This window comes from Otolemur garnettii, unplaced genomic scaffold, assembly GCF_000181295.1.
Source record: "Otolemur garnettii isolate 467f Iridium unplaced genomic scaffold, OtoGar3 scaffold00013, whole genome shotgun sequence".
NCBI lineage: Eukaryota > Metazoa > Chordata > Mammalia > Primates > Galagidae > Otolemur > Otolemur garnettii.
The window spans coordinates 4,001,141-4,024,787 of NW_003852408.1; the positions used below are offsets into that span (position 1 = coordinate 4,001,141).

At 42.8% G+C, this 23,647-nt stretch overlaps 1 protein-coding gene across 1 annotated transcript in view; it reads left to right on the forward strand.

The window, feature by feature from the left end:
* DNER (delta/notch like EGF repeat containing) overlaps positions 1-23,647 on the forward strand; it is a 328,158-nt gene that overhangs the window by 190,140 nt on the left and 114,371 nt on the right. Inside the window, exon 5 of the mRNA XM_003784881.2 lies at positions 3,488-3,633. Within this exon, the coding sequence (XP_003784929.1) occupies positions 3,488-3,633 (146 nt within the window). The remainder of the gene's footprint in view (positions 1-3,487; positions 3,634-23,647) is intronic.

Below are 23,647 nucleotides of genomic sequence, written 5' to 3' on the forward strand. Positions count from 1 at the left end.
TTTTTTTTTTTTTATCCAATCAGCCAGCCTATGCCTCTTCAGTGGTAAATTCAGTCCATTGACATTTATTGAGAGAATTGACAAGTGTGGCAGAGTTCTATTCATCTTATCTTGTGAAAGTCCTTTGTGTAGTTTCATTCTTTGTGCCATTGTGGAAGCTATGTTTTGACCTTTAGCTTCTGGGTTTTTATTTTGGTGCTGGTCCATTGTGGTAATCAGTGCTGAGAATAGGTCTAAGTATTTCCTATAGAGCTGGTCTTGTTGTGGCAAATTTCCTCAGTGCTTGTATATCTGCAAAAGATTAGATTTCTCCATCAGTTTTGAAGATTAGTTTAGCACAGCGGTCCTCAACCTCTATGTCATGACCCTTTTTTTTTTTTTTTTCAGTTTTTGGCCAGTGCCCCCTGACTCCAATTCCCATGGGTTGTGGGAGTCCTCAGCCTGTCCCAAGAGTGGAGTTCTGATCCCAGCAGGTGGAATTAAGACAGCTGTTCTTTAGGCTCTTTGCTATGACCTTCTCATGACCTTTCCACAATGGCAGCCCACTGACTGCTAAGGCCTTCTCAGTATGCCTGCCTCACCAGTCCCCAAACCTATGGCAAATCTACTCCAACTGGCATGTGAATCTGGTTGCTGTATACTGTTCAAGTCTGCCCACTCTTCCAAGCATTCCACTTAATGTGCAGTTTCCCCCAACTACTGAAAACTCTAGAAAGGCTCCTCCCATCCCAGACCTCTGTGGGGGTGGGGGGCAGCTGATCTCAGCTTGTCACAGTCACTTGCCAATTCTTCAGATTTCCACCATTCAGATCATACACCATATGTAGCTCAACATGTCCTCATTGTGCTCCCTGAGCTATGAATCTGGGTAAGGTCCCTGTTCCAGGTAATGTTGGGTTCTCTTTTTTTCCCTAGTCATTCTAGCAGAGCTCAGCTGAATGATCCTTCTAGTCTACCATCTTGATCTGCCCCCATTAATAGATTTTTTAGAAAGAATGTAGACAAATGTCAAAAAAAAGTATGAAAAAATGCTCATTGTCACTAATCATCAGGGAAATGCAAATTAAAACCACAATGAGATACCACCTTAGTCCTGTCAGAATGGCCATTATTAAAAAGTAAAAGATAAAAATAATAGATGTTGGCACAGATGTGGTGAAATGGGAATGCTTCTATACTGTTGATGGGAATGTAACCCAGTACAACCTCTAAGGAAAACAGCATGGAGATTATTTAAAGAACTAAAAATAGACCTACTACTGGATTCAGCAATCCCACTCCTTGGTATCTGCTCAAAGGAAAAGAAATTATTTTATAAAAAGGACACCTATACCGAAATGTTTATCACAGCATAATTCACAATTGCAAAGATATGGGATTGACTTAAGTGTCCATCAGCTGATAAGTGGGTAAATAAAATGTATATATTACACACACACACACACACACACATACACACACATCATGGAGTACTACTCAGCCATAAAAAGGAATGAAATGATGTCTTTTGTAGAACTTGGATGAAACTGGAGACCATTATCATAAGTGAAGTGTCTCAGGAATAGAAAAAGAAATACCACATGTTCCATGTGTAATGGACATGGAAAGCTAAGAAGGAGGGAGGCTAGAATGAGGTGAGGGATACAAATCGACCTGTTTGGAATAATGTACATGATTCTGGTGACAGACACACTTAAAGCCCTGACTTCAGCATTACACAACTCATATATATGTGACAAAAAACACTTGTACCTCCTAATCTATTGAAATAAAAATCTAATCTATTAAAACTAAATACACAAATAAATTTCATTATATAATATTTAAAATATGCATAAATCTATAAAAATGATTATAAAGCTTCTTTGTATATAATACTTAATGTTTTGACATATTTTGTTTATATATCATTAATGGAGAAATAAAATATATAGGCAGAAGCTCCCTCCTTGCCCACCTCCATTTCCTTATCTCTATCTCTTATTAAAGTTGGTATGTTTCTTTCTATGCATCTTAGTTACTTTTACTTTGTATCTGTGTATGTGTAACAGTGCTTATTAATACTTTATGATGTTTTTAGTATTTATATGAAGTTGGAAAAAAAGCAAGTTGCAGAAAAATTCTTTATGTGGTCTGACAGCCAATCATTATGCAGTATAAATTTCATTTCCAAGCCTGTATCTTATCTACTATCTTTGTTTCTGGTGGCTATTTATACATAATTTAAATATAAGGTTTAATTGACAAACCTTTTTTTATAGGTTATTATTTTATATCCTGTCTAAGAAATACCTTACCTTAAGGTTAATGAAATATCTCCATTTGGAGATATCTCCATTTTCCATTTGGAGTTTTAAAGTTTTAGTTCACATTTTAATCTTTAAGCCACCTAGATTTATTTTTTGTATATCATGTGAGGTGGGGATCCAAAAATACTTTTTTTATGATAATGGAAGTCATTTCAGTTGCCCTAGACTCAGTTGTTTCCTCTACTGATTCCTGGTATTGCTTCCTTCCTAAAAATCTTTTGCTGTAAAAATATCTGTGGATATGGCTTCATGACATTGAGACTCTGTCACATGATCTTACTCTTGAACAGAACTGAAGAATTATATTGAACATTCTGTCACATTCAGAAGCTTTAATATTTTGTTTTAAAATGAAAAATCCGACATAAATGAATATTTTTAGTGGAAAAGGATGCTCACTTAGTGAAATAATTTACTCATTTATGAAAAAATACATATAGTATTTATTTCTGCATTCCAGTTAGAGGCTGTATTTATTCAACAGTTCATTCCATGTTTATTACCAACCTATTTTGAATGAACAGCTGCATTAGACATAAAGATCATTCAATGACAAATATGACATGCCAATGATATTGCAGTCAGTATTTATGATTAGTCCCACTTTATTACATGGTTAAACCCACATGGTTTAAAGTGATACCATGCTGTCGGACTGGTGATGGACTAAGAAACTCATTAAGACCGCCGATGAGGAATGTGGACCTGCATGTCCTCCTGTGGGGGGACCCAGAGCTGCTAGGGCAGGCAGATGACTGGGTGGGGCCTCTGGGCTCTCCAGCACTTGTACGATCCAATGGAGCGAGGAGGAGGAAGAACTGGATGGTGCAGGCAAGTTGCTCCCTGGGAGAAGATGGGGTTTTAAAAAGCAGAGTGCAGAGATGGAATTGAGAGACACAGCCTCCCTCAGAGGGCAAGTGCAGGAGCAAAGTAAAGGATCTGAGGTGATGGCAGAAGTGCTGGGAGCTGCTTTTCCTTCCTCTTCCCGGGTCCCCTCAGGTTTGGGAGGCCCAGCCCCGAGGTTTGAATGGGCAGTAGCCAAGGCTGCATTCCTTTGCTTTGGTGCATTTTGTTTTGTTTGTCAGACTTGAATGTTGCCTAAACTAAATCCATAGCCTCGTAGAAATACCGTTGGGAAAGCTTTACTTGACAGTTCCTATTGTCCCGTTTTCTTTCAGGTTTTGTGAATGATTCTGTTACCAAATCTATTGTGGCCTTGCGCTTAACGCTGGTGGTGAAGGTCAGCACCTGTGTGCCAGGGGAGAGCCACGCAAATGACTTGGAGTGTTCCGGAAAAGGAAAATGCACCACGAAGCCGTCAGAGGTAAGGGGATACCTATATACGTTCGCATGGATAAACGCCTAAGGGTGAGTGTTTTCTCCCCTTCATCTCAGCTGTATCTGTCAAACTTAAGTTGATACAGAAAATTAACTATCATAAGATTCCGTCTGTTATTCTAGTTCTTCCTTGCCTCATTTCTACTTAATTAAATCCTTTACTCACAAAGTTAAGGGAGCGGTTTTAAAATTTTAGCAGTGATGGGACTTAGGGCATCAGGGTTGAAGATTTCAATTTAGGAGTCACCTGAATAGGAATGGCATTAAAGCCATTGGGACAGGAAAAGTGTACCATATACACACAGCAAGGATGAAAGAGAACAAGTGCGTTTGCTGAAACACTGCCCAGATTTCTGCTTTCAACGATAGGGTAGTGTGTGAGGTATTGGTATATATATCAATCTCCCTGTGATTTTTAAAATAATTACAATAAATTTGTATAGTGCTTGATTTTTTTCTTTTGGTGTGAAGTTGAGATTTTTTGAGAAGAAATAGTCATTAAATATGATATTAGAATGAAAAGAAATGGAAGAAAGAAAAGGTAAGCATGGTCATTTACTGACCCATTCTGGGGACTGTTGCCTGCAAACATGGTCAGTTCTCTCTTATGCTTTGCTTCCTTGGCCACGATAGCAGGGTTACACAAGTCAGAGGGGAGGCAGGGATGAGAAGGCTGGCCATGGAGCCAGCATCATGAACACTGCGTTCCCCCTGCCTATTCCCTTAGCAGCTGTGGTGGTGTCGGCCAACAGCATGGGCATGTGGCAAGGGCTCGGAGGCAGCCTCCACTCAGCCTCCTGTTTTCTGGGTGATGACACAAGCCTGGGAGTCAGGTGGACAGAGGGCCGTAGCAGTCCCTGAGGCCAGCCTCCAGCAGTATAGGGTTCCCTTACGACATTTTTACAGATGGACTCCACACTCCAGCTGAAGGTCCCTAAGGAGGGGACTCTACACCTGACAAGGGGCCTGGTATAAAGGGATGTCCATTACTCTCACCACTTGCTACTTCTGTCTCCAACACCCTTTCCTTAATTTTCTTCTCTCCAGTGACACACATATTTTTGTTGAAATTAATGTGAAGTAAAAGAAGGGCCCCTAAGCCCCAAAAGACTGTGACTTGTTTTAGACTGATTTTAAGGGGAGCACAGGTAAATTTTCTTGGGTAACATCTCTTTGTGAGAGTTTTAGCACATTCAGCATTAGTGGTGTGAACTTGGACAAGGAAAAGGAGGGGGCTGAGGAAAGGAATGTTGGAAGATACGTTCCAATTCCTGTCCTTGTCATCTTGGAAAATATGTGACTTTCCTGTCTTGGATGTAATATTGCAGTAGATTAAATATACCATTTTCCTGTGAGATAATCCCTTGAGGGGACAGATTGTGGTCAGGAACTCAAGAGACTAGTGGAAATAATAATTTCTGCAGAAATGTGAAGCAAAGCCAACCGGTACCCCTGCTTTTGGGGGTGAGGAGAGTGACTGGAATGAAGCCAGGGGGTGAACGTGACGTGATCCTTTCACAAAGCTGAGCCCGCCCTTTACAGCATATGATCTCTGTCTCCGCCAGTTTGGACCTGTCCTTCCTGAGGGAAGCCTCATTTATCAATGTATTTTGTAAGGGAAAAAATGTAAAGGATACTGAGCCTTCTCCTGTGACAATCAATCAGGGAGGGGTAAGATAACTGGAGAAAAGATGAGGACTCTCTGGAGAACTTAGGTCATAAGAAGGTCCAGAAGGGATGAAGGGTGAGCCACTTGGGGAGCATCAGGCTTTCCAGGTGAGCCTGCAAGGGGGAGGTGCAGACTCCCCCCCCCCCCCACCCTGGGTGCATGCTCACCATTCCCAGAAACAATCTATGGTCTGATTAGCTCTGAGAAAGATAATGTTGGCAAAAGAGAGTGTCCTAAATGAGGAACAGAGGTCTGTGCTCTGAATGCTTGGCGGACAAGGTGGTAAGATTCCTTGTGAACTTTCTTTTATTATGATGACCCTTCTGGGGAAAATGGAATCTGTAAGGCAGTCACTGTGTTGTCTTAATGTGTGTCTCTGGGCATGTGACCAGGACTTGAGGGTCCTCTGTGGAAAAGCTATGGCCCGGAGACTTTGCCCAGAGACTTTGGTTGGACTCATTGAAAAGGGAATAGAGGTATTTAGCATCTTGCGGGTAACTTGGCAAGCATTGCCAGATGTGAAATAAACTACCCAGAAGCCTTGGAGAAAAATCCATACTAGGCTGGGTGCAGGGCTCACTCCTGTACTCCTAGCACTCTGGGAGACTGGGAGAAGGATCCCCTGAGCTCAGGCGTTTGAGACCAGCCTGAGCAAGAGTGAGACCCCATCTCTACTAAATAGAAAAATTAGCAAGGCATCATGGTGGACACCTGTAGGAGGCTGGGGCAGGAGGATTGCTTGAACTCAAGAGTTTGAGGTTGTTGTGAGCTAGGCTAATGCCATGGCATTGTAGCCTGGGCTATAACGTAAGACTCTGTGTTTTAAAAAAAAATCCATACTAATTTTAGCAGATCATTTGAGAGGAAGCACATCTTCATCAAGGGTGCCGACTTCTTTGAAAGGCTTCCACCACCTCTGAGATAACACCTCCTCCTTTCCACCTCTCAGTCCCACTGAGACCATTGTTTGCAGAATGCAGTCTCTAGTCTTGCTGATCTGCTTTAACCTTGGGTTCATTGAAGGAAGTGGTGGCCAGTAATCTTATCCAATGACCTGCTGGTGCCTCTCCAGGGGTCCTCAAACTTTTTAAACAGGGAGCCAGTTCACTGTCCCTCAGACTCTTGGAGGGCCGGGCTATGGTCCCCGGGATGAGTCAGCTGCTAAGCAGGACAGGCAGTGGCGGCAAAAACACCCGGGGGGCCAGATAAATGTCCTAGGTGGGCTGCATGTGGCCTGCTGGCTGTAGTTTGAGGACGCCTGCTCTAAGCAGTGATTATGCTGGGACTTGACCCCCTAACCCCACCCCACCCGCCATGGTAGGAGCAGGGCACTGGAAAGGTGGTTGATTTTTTTTGTGTCTACTTGAGTTCCCATGACATTCTGAGATTGTCACTGTGGCTGTTTCAGCATCTTAGGAGTAGTTTGCTAGCGATAAAAGGCTGTCGTCATCATGTTTCTTTCTTTTTGCTCTTTCCTAAAATTAGAAGTTATGGAGTCCAACCTTCCACCTGATGTAACAATCCACTCCATAGCACCAAATAGAACTATATTTTGTGATTTAATTTTATTGTTTCTAATCATTTTTACATCTTTTTATTAGGTCATCCATCAAAATAAAAGCAATTCTGTTATTTGCATAGCACTCCCATTTGGTAATGGAACTCATTTCTTTTTTGTCAGATGTGCTTTGGCTAAGGGATATCTCATAGTTCCGAGTTGATGGGTGGTTTGTGAGAAAGCTCAGGCTGGCTGTTGTTGATATCACACCATTCTGGGAAGGTCTCTGTAAATGTTTACTCTAAGGCGGGAAGGAGCTCTCTATTTTTGAAGACTGCTTTTGTTATAAGGGTTGATTCTGATCTTTTCTTTTTCTTATGAAAAAAACTCTAAACTGTTGCCCACTATTTCTCTTTGAACTTTGTCACCAAGGTTGTTAGCCTGCTAGCTGCTGCTTGTTTGCTGATTGATTCCTTAATTATCTTAAGGTTAAGTATCAGGGAGTCCACATGGGGTTCTCTGTTGGCTTGAGCATTCTTCAGATCCAAATTAGATTCTAAGGACCCTGTCCCTCAAGGTCAAGAGATTTGTATTAGTTGGGTTTGCCAGATGTGGGAGGTCTGAAAAATAGAGACTTAGAGAAGAGTTACAGTTCTAGTCCAAAGGCTGTCTGTGGGCAGAATTCCCTCTTGCTTGGGGGAGGTCAGCTGCTTTTCTTTTCAGGTCTTCATCTGATTGGATGAGGCCAATCCACACTATGGAGGGCAATCTGCTCAGCTCAGAGTCTACTGATTTAGAAGAAAAGCTCATCTGAAAACGCCCTCACGAAGACATCCAAGATAGTATTTCACCAAATGCCTGGTCACTGTGGCCGGCCAAGTTTGTCCATAAAATTAACCATCACAAGGTTCTCTCTCTTCTTCTAATTCTCTGTTGCCTCCTTTCTACTCAATTGAATTTCTTATCCTCAAAGTTAAGGGAGTAGTTTTAAAATTTTGCCTTGCTTAAGAATAGCCTGAGGCCCTTGACAAAAAGTCATATTCCAGGCCCCATCACTCAGATTTTGATGCCTTTTGTTGGGCAGCCAAGAGATTCTGATACAAAAGTAACATTGTAAACAACAATTATATAAATAGAGGCCTCAGAAAACTGCCTGTCATCTCCTCATTCCTGCTGACTTCCTAAAGCAAATGCGCACCACTTTCTGATTTGCGGATGACATTGGTTTTTTTGTTTGACACAGTTTTACTCTGCCATGCTGGGTAGAGTGGCGTGGCATTATAGCTCACAGAAACCTCAAACTCTTGGGCTTAAGACTCCTCTTGCCTCAGCCTCCCAAGTAGCCGGAACTATAGGTGTCCACCACAGTGCCCAGCTAGTTTTTCTATTTTTAGTAGAGATGGGAGCTTGCTCTTGCTTGGTCTGGCCTTGAATCCCTGAGCTCAGGCAATCCACTAGCTTCGGCCTCCCAGAGTGCTAGGATTACAGAAAGGTGTGAGCCACCTTGCTCAACCAGGAGATGGTGTTGTTAATCATTTCAAGGCTACACATGGGAGTTAATAATAAAAGATATTATGGCCAAGATGGATGATACAATGGTTCAGTAAATATCCCAGAGTTTTTCTGTTTGTTGGCTTTGGCCTATATTGGTAGGGACATGGGATCAGGCTCCCATTCTTAGAAGGTTCCCTAGAACTCCTTTTAGCCCTTGCTTTAGGAATATGTCATCCTTGGGCTATTAGGGTTGGGCATCAGAGCTGACTACCAAGGCTTAGCTTTGAGAGAGAGTTGTACTGTATCATTCTCAGTCCCTTCCAGACCCCAGGTGTGGGCCTATACCTGAGAAGCCCCCGAGGAGTCTTAGCCTTTCATTATCTCTCTCCCTCCCTTTGAAAGTCAAAGACTTGATCTCTGGGAGGTCATGCTCTTCCTGCCTATGACTGGTTTTTTCAGTTGGGTTGGGTTTATCAAAAACAAATCACTGACCTGAACCAATTGCTTACCCATTGCTTGATAATACATGTGTTCCATGTGGCCTAGGTGGGGAAGTGTCCCCACCTGCCAGGACCCTGTCTGCCTTATGTCAGCTCCCTTCTTTCTATTTGTCCCTGTTACAAAAACATGCGCCTCTTTGTTAGGGCTCCTGGTAAATTCTCAAGTGTGGGGCCGGCGTCAGAGCTCACTGGGCAGAGCAGAATGACACGTGGGCCACAGCTGATGCTCCAGCAGCCTCCAGCATCTTTATCTCCCATGACCCCACACCCACAGTTCCATGATCTACATTCTGATCTCTGTGGTTTTGTTCATTCTGTTTCCCATCTGGAACAATTACCTGCCTCACCACCCTTGCTTCCCTTGCCCTCTCATCTCCCCTTGAGCTAATTTTCAGGATTAGCTCAAAATTTTTGTGTTTCCAGAAGCTGTTCCTAATACCCCAGAACAAAGTAGTTCCCTCTTCTCAAGTCCTGCAGAATTTTCCTTCTCTTACAAGTATGAGACTTGGGATTTATGCTTATATTTATTTTCTTTCATTTCTTTTCTCTTTTTTTGAGACAGGGTCTCACTCTGTTGCCCTGGGATTGAGTATTGTGGCATCATCATACCTCACACAACCTCAAACTCTTGGGCTCAGGAGATCCTATTTGCCTCAGCCTCCCAAGTAGCGGAGACTGGGCTTGCTTGGGCTGGTCTTGAATCTCTGAGCTCAGGCAATCCACCCGCCTCGGTCTCCCAGAGTGCTAGGGAGTGAAACACAGCAAGAGAGGGTACGAGTGCAAGAGGGCACAGGCGTACATCACTATGTCTTGCTAATTTTTCTATTTTTAGTAGAGAGGGGGTCTCATTCTTGCTCAGCCTTTTCTCGAACTCCTGAGCTCACGCAATCCACCCAGTTTGGCCTCCCAGAGTGCTAGGATTATAGGCATGGGCCACTGCACCCAGCCTCAGATTTATGCTTATATTTCTTTATGTCCGTTATTCTTTGTGATCACGTCATTGCAGGGTTATGGAGCACCTGCTGTGTGCCAGGTACTTCCCTATGTTCTGGGGGTCATGTGCTTGGGTGGGCTGTGGGGTCAGGTGCTGGATGAGTAAATCATGGATTGGAGTCCAGTGTGGTTTGCGGAAGAGTGTTCTGGAGGCCCAGATGAACTGACAGCTTCTGCAGGGGTCTCCAATGGTGAGCTCTTCAACACTGGCACCTGTGTCTGGTTCATTCTGTATCCATTGTCAATGACTAGTGTGGTACATTCCATTCAGGAGATGTTCAAAAACTGCCTATGAACTGAATGAGAGAAATAGATGAAAGAACACAAATATGATAGGAAATCAGTTCACTGAGTTCTCAGTTAGATGTGCAATTTGGGTTCTATATTTGACAAAATTGGGAGCGTTGGTAAAGTAAATGGTGAATTTAGTTTTACAAAATAATGAGTAGGAAAATATTCTCTGATCTAAGGCTGCTTCATGGAAAATGTGACCCAGAAAGTTGCAGTCACTTCTTAGGAACAGTTTAAACAGCACCACGAATCCTTTCCCTGTCATTTCAAAAAGAAGTAGGCCAGAATAACTTGACCCTGTGGATCTTTGATGCTGTCCTCCTGTTGGTTGGAAATGGTCGGTGAACTCCTCACTAGGTTAGGTAGTGGCAGCGTGCAGGAGCACAGGAAAGGATGTCATCTCCATTCATCCATCACTTCTCTGAGACCCAATTCTTCCACATCATTAGCGCAAACACAAAGGACCTCCTGGGACCTAAGAAAGCCGCTGTGACCTGGTCTGCTTATGTGAAAGGAACAAGATGCAGGGGGGGGGGCACGAGGATCAAAGGAAAGGCCTTTACTGTACCCTTTCCAGCATCCAAACAGCAGCCAGCAATCAGGACATCAGACGTGGGGCTGCCTTTTAATAGTTCTGATCAGTGTGTCATGGGGTTAGGGCCCCAGAGTTCCGCCAGCACAGCACTCTAGAGGAATTTCTCCTTTAAGTAGGGAATGAAACACAGCAAGCGAGGGTAAAGAGTGCAAGTGTGGGAAATATTTGATGAACAAGTGGCCAATGTCATTACAGAGAAAAAAGACTAATTTATTGTAAGAAATTATTTTTCTAAGAAGAGAAAAAAAGCCTCTCTCGACCAAATGCAGTAGAACCTCCATAGCTGACTACCCTCCGACACTGACCACCTCCTTAAATTGACCTAATTTTCATGGAGGGCCAGACATGCACCACATGTGTGTCCTCGTGCAGGAGGCCGAGTTCCTTATGTTGACCACCTCTGTATGTTGCCCAGTTTGTCATAGTCCCTCCCTTGGGTGGACACTTATAGAGGTCCTTCTGTAAATAGATTTATGACCATGTTCCTTACAAGTTTTGAGCCAGAGAATACAGAGACTTTAGACTTACTGCTGAAGAGAAGGTGTTTGGGACACACATCTTTATTTGCTAATATAAGAAGGGTAATCTCTTCCACAGACTTTGTTTGCAGTCTTTGTGCACTTGTGAGAGATAAAGTGCTTTTATGAATAATAAAAAATACAATAATAATTATTAGGACCACATTACCACAGAGATCATAAAAGTAAGTGCAGCCCAGCTGTTGCTTTTTTAATGGGTAAAGCATCAGCCTGTCTAGAATTCAGTGACTTCTGTGTGAATTATGATTCTTGGCACTAATGTAATTAAAAAGCCATTGCTGCCTTTTATGTGATAGAACAGAAGGATCATCATCTCGTTGCCTGCACAAAAAGCACAACAACATATTTGAATCACTTTATTGTAAGTAAAATAAATTCTAAAATTACATCCCGAAGGATGATGTTTCACCGTGTTCTATTCAGCATCAGTATTTTCCAGAAGGTTGAGTGTATCTCCCCATGCTAATAGTTGTAGAGGTTTTGGCAATGTTAGGGACATGTCAGATGTACTAGGGTGAAGATTATATTGTTGTTGACATTTGCAGGGTCAGAGAATTTAGAGTGGAAAGTGATTTTAGAGGCCTCCCCACCTATTTTATTTTAAACACCAGGAAATCAGGGTCTAAGAGACATTTAAGCCATTTGCCTCAGGCCTGAGAGCTGGTTCATGGTAGAAGCCGGCAGGAGTGGAGGGAGATCTCTGGGCATCTTTCTGTTTGGGGGTTCCTCTTGCTGAGCACCACTGCCTCTGAGGCCTCCTACTCCACTCCCCTTGGTGTCCCCAGTTAGGACATACAGGATTATAGCCCATTCAGTGTCCTCATGCAAAGTGTTACTGTTTACTGTAAGGAACACCAGGCATCAGGTTGAAATGTGATTTTTAGGGAGAGGGGGTATCTTACGGTGTCTTCCTGCAGCGTTTCCCCAACTTTAATGCGTGCATGAATCATAGGGGCTCTCGTTAGAATGTAGAACCTGGCCTTGGGGTCTAGCAGTGGGGCCTGAGATAAGACTCGGGTGGCTGCTGGCCACCAGATGATTAAAATTATGGGGCACCTATAGTCCCAGCTACTTGAGAGCCTGAGGCAAGAGGATCGCTGCAACCCGAGAGACCGAGGTTGCTGTGAGCTATGAGGCCACGGCACTCTACTCATGGTAACTGAGTGAGACTCTATCTCAAAAAGAAAAAAAATACATTAAAGGCACCCTTCTAGTAACCTCTCTGAGACCTGGAAGCCTCAGCAATCTCTCTTCTTCTCTCTTTGAGGTATACTGTGCTGAGGGACTAAACTCTCTGGGTTTTCTTTCTCTAAAGCACAGTGTGAGAAAATGTATGGGTGCAGGTGAAATCAGCAATTTAGGGAGAGAGGGAGATTCCTACGGGTGCTGCCCACAGCGTTGCCTTGGCCGTACGGAGAGGAGAGACTCATTTCAGAACTGTCTGGAGACAGATCACTGCAATTCTTGGATTTTAATTCATAACTTTTAAAGTACAGAAATAGGCTCTAACTAGACTTTTATGCCTGAGAGAAGAAAACTGTCACTTTGGAGTGGGGTGGGGGTGCTTTCCTTGTCTCTCTCCTTGAAATACTGGTCCCCTTTGTACTTTCTTTCAGTCTGTAGGTCAGGGAGCCCCAAGCCGGCTGCTGGGAATACTGTGGCTAAATGGTTGTGCCCCGGGGAGGGCAGCTGTGCCCCGGGAGGGCGTCCCACTGGGTGCTGTGTCGTCACTCCTCCTCAGGGCCTGACAGTCGTCAGCACTGCTCGTTCCCGGAGAAGGGGTCTGTTCCACTCACAGGGTCTGTTTCCCTTCCCAGGTTTCCTTTCCTCTCCCAGGGTTCTATGTGCACCTCGCCCGTGTGGACATGAGCTGCCCCCTCACCCAACCAGGGGGAGGCACACCGACGGGGTCCCCGCCTTCCTGACCTTTGGCGTTAGAAAGCTGACACCAGGAGTCACTGAACCCGACCTTTATCTGAAGCTCAAACCTGCTCTAAAACATTAGCAACCTCCCAGCCCTTTTCAGCCTCTAATTCAGTGTTTTCCAACCTTTTTAATCTCATAGCACTCTTGAGCCCATAGTTAAAGTTTCCGCGGCACACTTAAATTATGTCAATAAAAAAAATGAGAGTAAAAAAAGGAATATACTTACTGTGCTTTGAACTTCTTTTGAAAATAATTTATGATCTTTAAAAGTTTTTGCAGCCCACCTAAGATCCTCTCACAGCACACTGGTTGAAAAATCACTGTTCTAATTAAATATTTACCCTATGATCACTGCAGGCAGCTGGAATTTCTTTCATATTTTGAGGAAAACACCCCTTCTGACATTCCCCAACTGTGGGTCCTCTACCTACCTCAAATACGGCTTTTAAGTATAACATGACTCTTCCGTTTCCTTCATGTCTGACAAGAAATGCACCTTTAGTTGGATTTGGTAATTGTCCATTCTTTCTGGAAACTTGTCTTAGAGTTTAAAAATCAGCCCGGCTTTGCAGTAAGTATCTCCTTTCAAGTTGTGGGGCTTCTGAATGACCAGCTGCATGCCTCTGAGTAACGCTGTTAGGGGGACAGGGTAGCACCACTGTTTCCAAACTGGACGGGAACACTCCTGGGCTCTGAGCACTGTCCTCTAATGCATCTTTACTGGCAGGCAGAGCTGGGGCATTTCTTCATAGTAATAGTTGGGATCCACTGGGCCTCAAGACCAAAACGCCTTCCTCACTGGCCTTCCTCGGTACTTTGGTCTTCAGAATTTGATTCATTTTCTACCTACTGAGTTGCAGACTGATTCAAAGATGTGCCCACTGGCTACCAATTTTTTCACTGTAAAAAAATGTTTGGCTTCAACTAGTCTAGTGCCTTTAGGACACTTTGGTCTCAGATTCCCTTTACACTCTTGGAAATGATTGAGGACACCAGAGAGCTTTTGTTGATTGGGTTATATGTATTGGTAACTGTTGCATTAGATTAAAACCCGAGAAATAAAATACATCAATTCATTTAATTAACAAACACAATACATATTAACATAAGTAACACCTTTTAAATGAAAAGTAACTGTGTTTTCCAAAGGGAAAAAAATTAGTTGAAGGGTAGCATTGTTTTCATTCTTACAAATTTCTTTAATGTCTGGCTTAGAAGAAGGCGGCTGGATTTCTAGATTTTTATATTTGCTTTTACGTTCAGTCTGTTGCAATATGGTGTTTTGGTTGAAGTCTAAGAAGAAAATTCAGCCTCACACAGATATTTAGTTGGAAAAAGGAGAAATATTTTAATAGTCTTTTTAGATAATTGTGGATATTCTTGACAATATTCCAAAACCTTGATAAGTGCCAGAATTTTTAAAGGTTAATTGAACGTGCAATCTGAAACTATATCAGTAAACTTGTGTTTTCTGTTGTGTTACAATCTATGGGTCTGTCTTGTGTTTTGGATTTTTTACCCATGAACGGGTTTTGTAATATCACACATCAGTCATTTGGAAAACATTGGATCACTGAGTTATACAGAACTTCTGGACGTTGACACATTTCATTATACAAAATCAAAAAATCACATCTGTGATGAACACAGAAACGTCTCTGTCAACAGAAACATCTTTAAGTATTGGGAATCTGTCAAGCTTATAACAGAAAATAAAAGTTTTCCAAAATTCTCATTTGTTCTTGAAAGCTCAGATTTTGCCTCTGACAACAAAAACTGTTGGTTACTTTCCTCGAAGTGACAGGCACACTGTTCATTTGAGGGCAAACGTCTGCCAGACAGCCCAATCAGAATGACCACAGATCGTATCTCAGCCATTCTTTTAAGGGAAAATGTTATTCCATGAAAGACAAGCTCCTTCAGGTCACGGCCAAGCAATGGCCCCGTGAGTTTCCTTGAGGCAACCGTTGCAGTCCCGGACGCAGCAGAAGTGCTCTGTGCACACGTCCCATTCTGTCGCCCAGAATGTGAAAGATGAGCACTCATGGGTTGAGAGTTCATAAAATTTTAATTTCTCCTGCTTCATTGAGGACATTCTAAGTGAAACTGTGAACGCCTGATGATGATGACGCAAGGCCCAAGTGACTGCTTCAAGTTGCTGCTTTGATTTTTACTGAGGCATCAGCCGTTTTCCCCACAATTGTTTTTGCATCTTTAGGGCCAATGTCAACACTGTGAAAAAGGCACATCCTGTCTTTATATTATTATAAACATAGTTTTGGTCTCCTGGGCCTCCTGACAGGGTCTCAGAGACCTCCCTACAAGTCTGCATGCCTCATTTTGAGACCCTCTGGCCTGCCCCAGGCCTGTCTCTAACCTTTTTTTCTGGACCTCTGTTTTATGTTCTATAACTTTAACCGATTATTCTAAGCACCCCGAGTTTAGTTTTGGATAATTCAGTTTTTTTCTCTTTGACGTTGGAAACTACTTTGTAGCTTTTGTCTCTCCTCTATGGGGAGTTATTGAGGGGCTTCTTTCTAACAGCTGTGGGTTGATTTGCTAGAAGCTGATATGAAGGTTCTCCCTCTCTGCTCCTCAGCACGCCCCCAAGCCCATCTCCTTGCCTCCCACACCCACCCCGATGATGCCCCCCCCAGGATCTGCAGCCCCATCTCCTCTACTGTGCCCAATGCACCCCTCCCTCCTTCCTTCCCTGCCAGCAGCCCATAGGGGGTCACGTCAGAGAAGTAACTGAACATTCCCTGTAATCCTGCCAAAAAGATAAAATGAAAGCTGGCCGATTAAAATGATGAAAATCTTCTAAGGTCTTCTAAGCAAATCTAAGAAACCAACCTTTTTTATTAAATACTGTTGCAAGTATTTGTTGAGTGAAAAAGAGTGAGGAAGTCTATAAATTGAAAAGGAGACTGTATTTCTTATAAAGTGGTACAACCCGCAGCCTACCCCTCCTGGTAGGTTGGGAAGCATGATCTCAGCAGAAGCAGAGAGACAAGCCCTTCAGGGGAGCAGTTGTCCTGATGGACCCCCTGACAGGGTCTCAGAGACCTCTTAGAAGTCTAGAAACTGCATTTTGAGTAGTGAATTTATGCTGATCAGGTTGGTCAAGTATACATATGAAACAGATTACTGGAGGAGTTATGAATATTCATGAAGGAGACCCATGCACACGTGTACAACGTTTACATGTATGTAACATACATCCTGTGATCATTTTGGGATAGATATGTATATTGGAATGCATCATAATTAGGTACTATATATAAATAGGTGAAATGTAAGGCATGAGTCCATGAACCATGTGTCCTCAGGCCAGAGCCAGTCCATGCCTGGCAGCTGTTTATTAAGAAGAAACTCTCCGTGTTCTGGAATAGTCATCATGTTGGAGCCATAAAAACAGGAGGAGGGCCCTGGGGGTTGGATAAGATAAATGAGGGATCTTCTGGGATTTTGCTCTCTCCAGCTGGTCTTTGATGATATCTAGTAATGACTAATCAGGGAGAGTTGAAAGCAAATGGGATGTGACTATCCGTCCTCCCATCTTGCCATGACTGGGAATCTAAAATTAGGGGGATTTAGCCAAAAGAGGGTCCATTATTCTGTTGGGGGGGGTGGTTTAGAGCTTTTATTTGAATTCTCCATTTCTAGATACTAAAAAGAAACTAGGAAATTCAGCAATTACCTTTCAGAAAACTGGCCTGCTCCCCTGGGCTTCACTTCTTGGGCTCTCTCCAGGACCTGGAAACTTCTTGCAGGAAGTCCTGAGCATTTGTCCCTGGACCTTGCTGTTGGGAAGACAGTGATGGTGGCAGTGGTGGGGTGGGACCAAGGAAGAGCTTGGGTAACTGTATGGTTTTTTTTTTTTTTTTTTTTTTTTTGATAAGCTTGTCTTTGGAGGGAGGGACATACTGGGATGGTACCCAAGTGAGAAATTTGGTTCAAAGAAAGGCTTTTGCTTCTGGACCAGAGATGTAACACACTGAAATAAGTCAAGGGAAAGAAACCATCAGCTGGGGAGATGGCCAAGTGTCAGAATGGGGTGTAAATCATGGATGAGGGTCTTGGAGGAGATGGAATCCAGAGAGGTGAGGAAGGCTGCAGGAAAGGGGAGGAAAACGTCCTTTTCTGAGCAAACGATGGCACGCAAAAGGCTTGATGGAGGTATTTTAAGTTTCTTGAACTAAAATTAAATTTAAATACCATAAAATTAACCATTTTAAGGTAAATAATTGAATTGTATTAAATACATTCACACCACCTCTATCTACAGGGTGTCCCCAAAATTGCCCCTACAGTTGACATTCACAGGGAAAATGGGAAATCATAGCTAAATGTACCTTTTTAACAAGATATTTATTACAAAATTTTATGAAAATTTATTTTACAACATAATTCTTACAAAATATTCTCAATGTGTTAGCCACTTCTTTGTAAAAAATTATAAAGAATGTTTTGTTGCCTCGGTGCCTGTAGCTCAGTGGGTAGGGCGCTGGCCACATACACTGAGGCTGGTGGGTTTGTACCCAGCCTGGGCCTGTGAAACAACAATGACAACTGCAACAAAAAATAGCAGGGTGTTGTGGTAGGTACCTGTATTCCCAGCTACTTAGGAGGCTGAGGCAAGAGAATCACTTCACTTGAGGTTGCTGTGAGCTGTGACACTACAGCACTCTACTGAGGGTGACACAGTGAGACTGTCTCAAAAAAAAAAAAAAGAATATTTTGTAAATCAAGGTACATTTAGCTAAGCTTTTCCACTTTCCCTATGTATGGTGACTTTAGGGATGTGGACACCTATAGTTCCAAAACATTCTTATCACCCCAAATAAAGCCCCATCTCTCTGTTCTTCTCTTCCTCTTGTCAACCACCAATCTGCATCCTGTCTATGGATCTACCTGTGCTGGGCATTTCGTACAAATGGAATCATGTGAAATGGACCTTTCGAGTTTGGGTTCTTTCACTCCGCGTGACGTTTTCCAGTCCATGTCGTCTGTATCCATCCATCCTCCCTTCATCTGTCTGAATGACGTCCCACTGTGTGCAGAAGCCATAATGTGATCGTCCATTTGCCATTGGACGGACGTTTATGTAGTTTCCAACTCTTGGCTGTTGTGAACAGTGCTGCCGTGATCATGAGCGTCCACATTTGTTAGGTTCCTGTTTCCAGTTCTTTGGGTGAATCGCATGGTCATTCTGCTTCACTCTTTGAGGAACCGCCAAGCTGTTTTTCACAGTGGCAGAGCCATTTTATGTCCCTGGCACTGTGCCAGTGTTCTAGTATCTCCACACACTCACCTACACTTGTTACTCCCCATTTAAAAAAAATTCTTGCCATGCTAGTGTGTATCTTTTTGTTGTTTTGATTTGTATTTTTCTTTTTTTTTTTTTTGAGACGGAGCCTCAAGCTATCCCCCTGGGTAGAGTGCCATGGCATCATGCTCACAGCAACCTCCAACTCCTGGGCTCAAGCGAGTCTCCTGCCTCAGCCTCCCAAGTAGCTGGGACTACAGGCGCCCGCCACAACGCCTGGCCATTTTTTGGTTGCAGCCATTATTGTTGTTTGGCGGGCCCGGGCTGGGGATTCGAACCCGCCACCTTAGGTGTATGTGGCTGGCGCCTTAGCGGCTTGAGCCACAGGCGCCGAGCCGATTTGTATTTTTCTAATGAAGAGTGAGATTAATATGATCAAAGTTTTTTTTTTAATACTGTTACGGGTTTTGTGTCTTTGGAAAAATGAAAATTGAATTCCAATCATTTCCTCTTTGTCCAAGAGGCAGATTTTGGTTTCAGGGTAAGAAATAATGGCAAACATCACTATGCTGAGTTTCTTGGGAGTAGCACTCCTGGGGGCTGGATTGCTCTGCTCTGGATGGAGGCAGAGGAGTCCGTTTGCCTGGGCCACCTTGAATCTTGGTGAGCTAGGTGAGAGTTGGGGTGTCTTCTCAGTCTCAGGCTATCCTTTGCCTAAAAGTCTTTTGGAAGCTCAGTTTGTTTCTAGGGAATGTGACATAAGGCAGGTTCAGAGAAGATGGTACCTTAATACTGCCTTGACCCCAAACTGCCAGGAACCCACCACCTTTGCTGGGGCAGAGTCAGGACAAATATCAATCATCCCAGCCATCTGTCATGAACTGTCATGGGGTTTCTTTCTCTAGACTGTGTTTCCCTTGTACTCTAAGAATAAGCCCAAGAAAATTAGCCTAAACCTGCATGTCTCTTACTAAGCGGCAACAGGGAAGTGACTCATCCCATTTTCAATTTCCTTTCACGTAATGGGCATTCTGAGGCTAAGAGCTGCATTTAATTGAGCCACAGACATTAGTCCTTTCCAAGTCCACAGTAGAGAAGATTTTCTAATTTAATGATAATTCTGTGGTTAAGCAGGATATTTCCAAGTCAATAAGGAATAGAGGAGCTGACTCCACAAGGGAATGAGAAAGCTCCCCCCAGAATGCAACAGCTACTCAGTAATGGACGGAGTGGGCGGGGCCACTGCAGGCCCTCTCGGGCCATTGCCACAAACACAGTCGCCGCCTCTGTATGGCTGTAGTTAGTTTCCGTGCAATTTCTGGGCAGAAAATTTGAGCTGTTTTTCAAACCTCAGACAAGTGGTTATGTGATCTGTGCAGTGGGATGTCATGTAGGGCTGAGTGTAGAGAGAAGGGCTCAGAGGACCTTAGCGTGATGGTCTTCCCAGGAATCTGAGGAGGCCCCAGAAAATGCAGAATGTCCTAGAGCTGCCCAGAATTCAAAGGTCATTAATTATAAAGAGCATCAGACCTGTCATTGACACGTTTTGTTTTCACACTGTCACAGTATTTTGGCAGGAAACTGGGAGAAAATTGAAACACATGAACAGAGTAAGGACCCGTGACTGCTTGTGGGATACCATTTATACATTTCATAAATAATTATGCATGTGTGTTTAGGTCCACAGATGTAGAAAACTTAAAAACATGTTGCTTTTTCTCTTCTAATTGTGTCTCTATGTTATATTTCAATAAGTAGTTTCCTAACTTCATTAGCATGTTTTTTGGTTTTTTATTCTACTAACCTTCATTTCTTTACGTGATTTCTTTGATTTATTTTACCTTTATCCTTTTTTTTTTAAAAGAGCTCTCGATTCAGTTTGGTTTTGTATATATGAGGTCAAACAATTAAGTTTGTGAACTTATCCTAGAAAAAGTGCTACATACCTCATTGACGAAAATCCCTGTGGTCACAGATGTTGGTCAAGGGGAATTCTTCAAAGGTGATGGCAGTGATATTCAGCGGTGAGGTGCATAGTACTTTTTCTATGTGTTTGTGAACTTAATTTTCAATCTCTTATATCAGTGGTTCTCAACCTTCCTAATGCCACTATGTATTTTCATTGTTACAAAGGGGTCGTGACTCACAGGTTGAGAACCGTTGTCTTATATAAATACTGGTTAAGTAAAGCACTATCGGTATAAGTAAGAAAGTTGAACAAGACATTAGGCAAATTAAACATTGATGCCAAAAGTGTAAATGTTCAGTAGAAACTAAATTATTGAAGGACTGAGTTATAAGTTATGAAAGCACCAACTGAAGTGGCAATAAAATGATCTTCCAAGGAAGGGTTCTTGGGATCTTGGATTGAAAAAGATTCTTTGGCAAGATGAGCGAATGAGTGGAGGGGTCTTGGTTTGTTTGGTGCTGGAGGAGATTATGGGTAAGTCTTAACTATAGATGATGGGAACTTGTGAAATCTGGTTTTCATCAAGCTTCAAATATTTTAATTGATTTTTTTCAACCATAGCTTGCTCCTCTATTGTTAGAATTTCTCCACATGGTAGATTTGGGGATTAAAAAAGTGATATTATGTTGTGGTTGCTAAAATCAGAAGCAGTAGCCAAATCTGACTTTTGCCCAGAAGGTTTTTTCGGGTTGCTAAAATAAAAGAAAATGTGAGAAAAGTGGGCGTCCGTATTTAGGTTAGTATAATATTATACACCCATTCTCTACCATAAGAACAAGCCATCTGGCAATTTAACCAAATATATTCTATAACATTAACTTTGATTTAAATTCATAGGGTGCTATTGCGACATTATTCTATCACTGGGTCCTGGTAGGAAGAGTCTTCCACATGCCATGGTCCTGTGACACAGACATTTTCTTCACCAAATTATTGCATAGAAATGTGAACTTCTAGGAAATTAAGTAAAATAATTTCTACAAGAGCTGGAATTTTAAAATTTTATAGTGCTTCAAAGATATTAGAAGTTATAGTTTTATTTAGACCAGTAAGAAGTACATGAAGGCCTTATTTCTATTGCCTAGTTAGAAAATTCAAGGTGATAGCAAATATCTGTGTGTTAAAACAGTGGTCTCCAACATTTGGCACCAAAGCCGGGTTTTGTGGAAGATTATTTTTCCATGTACAGAGTGGAGGGGGACAGGGAGATGAGAAATAGGAGGCGGGGTTCAGGCAGTGAGGTGTGCACCCTGGTTCCTAACAAGCCACGGACCAGTCCTGGTGTGTAGCCAGGGGGCTGGCAACGCAGTGTTAAAACACTACAGCATTAAAACACAGCTATTCTTGTATGCAGTCCAGGCGATGTCAGAGTGGGCCTCTCTATTTGTACAGAACCATCTGATAAAGTATGAGGATTTGTGGCCTGGCAGAGGCCAGCAGACTTTGGGGTAGAGACCCAGGTTCAAGGTCTGCCTCCAGCACTTGCTGACATTGCATTACTTAATTCCCAGAGCTTCAGTACGCTCATCTGATCCTGGGAATGATGAAAATGACCATATGGAAGGTCCTGGGAGAGCATGGATCTGTTCAGGATGCTGGAAGAAATCCTAATGGACTTTGAAATGAGCTCATGTATGTGCAAGCTCTTTGTAAAGTGTTTTTCAAAGAAAAGGTGGCACACATGATGTACAAACCATCAAAGATGGCATCTGCCGTCTCTGTCAACAGCCACTTCCCACGGCCCCTGCTGCACTTGGCATCCCTCCCCTATTATCCTTGGACGTTTTTTGCCTCCACTCTTTTGAACTACCCAGGATGTTTCTGGCCAATGCAGCTGATTTTGACTTTAGTGGAAATCATTTAGGGCTAGACTCATGCTTAATTTCCTTCTTAGAGTTCTAATTTTACAGGATAATTATTGGGAGAAAGTTGATACTTGAATTTCTGAGCCACTAGCTTATGTTCTATTCACACTGCTTTTTATTTTATTTTTTAAAAGATTCATCCTGTGATAAACATTGGTGCAGCTGGCCACACAAATGCGCTGTTTGCCTTGCTTCTTAGCAATTGTTTTGAAGCTCTGCTCAGCTAAATGTATTTCAGTTTCACAGTTAAAATGTAAAATTGTTGACAAATATCAGTTTTAGCCAGAAATGCTCATGAATATATAATTGTTCTAAGAATAAACCTCATCTGCTTCTAAAAAGTAGCAGAGCCATAGTTACCAGCTCGGAATAGTAATAGGAGATAACACCTTTTTTTTTTTTTTATCATGAAGGTCTTTGCTTCCTAACTAAAAATTCTTTTTTAAAAATGTCTTTAAAAAATAAAAGTAACTCAACATTGGTACAGTCCAGTTGCTCGTGTTGGCCGGAAGGCCGTGGGCTGGAGGGCCAACTTGGTGTAAGATTTAAAGCTATCTAGGGAGGTTTCTTCAAACAAAATTTCCTTGAGATGCCAGCTTGGCAGGGTGCCTCGGTTCCTGTTCTTTGAGCTTAATTCCCTTATAATAAAGGCATGATTTTCTATTTAAATGCAAATTTCTCTAAAATAGTAACACATTAAGGTGTTATCTATCATTAAAACTGGAATAACTTAGTGTAGTCAGGGGTTGCTTTCAGTAGGAGAGAGGGGATTGCAGATCATTCTAGAATGCAGGTGCTTTGGGGAGGTATTGACCATGAGAACAGGGATCTGGGGCTGGGGAGGTGACATTTGTCAAGAAAAGTCCACAAATCTGAGCCTCGTGTTTGGGTTTCATGTCTTCTCAATTCAGACACAGGGGAGGCTGGTGATATTGGAGGTATTTTTCTGAGGCAGATGTTATGCCGACTAAACCCAACTACTTTGATTTTGGAGGAGGCAGGAAAACTCTAGGTCAGTGGTTCTCAACCTTCCTAACACTGTGGCCCTTTAATACACTTCCTGTGGGTCATGACCCACAGGTTGAGAACCGCTACCCTCACCTGATGCTATGAATGAATGACCTTGAGCCTCATCCTGGATGCACAGCTTTCAGAAAAGGCAGGCATTGGGGCCAGCTCATGGGATTTGTTTTCTTTTCAACATGAGCCTCTAAAAATTATAACTAGAAACAAGAATTTGAGGTTGGCCTCTCTAGCAAGGACTGTAGTACAGGCAGCTACCCTGCAGGGTGTGTTGGCCTTTGCCAGAGGCTGTGCCCATGGACTAGGAAGTGAGCTGGATTCCCTCCCCCAGCACATCATGGACCTGTGTTGGCCCAGAGACTTCCATGC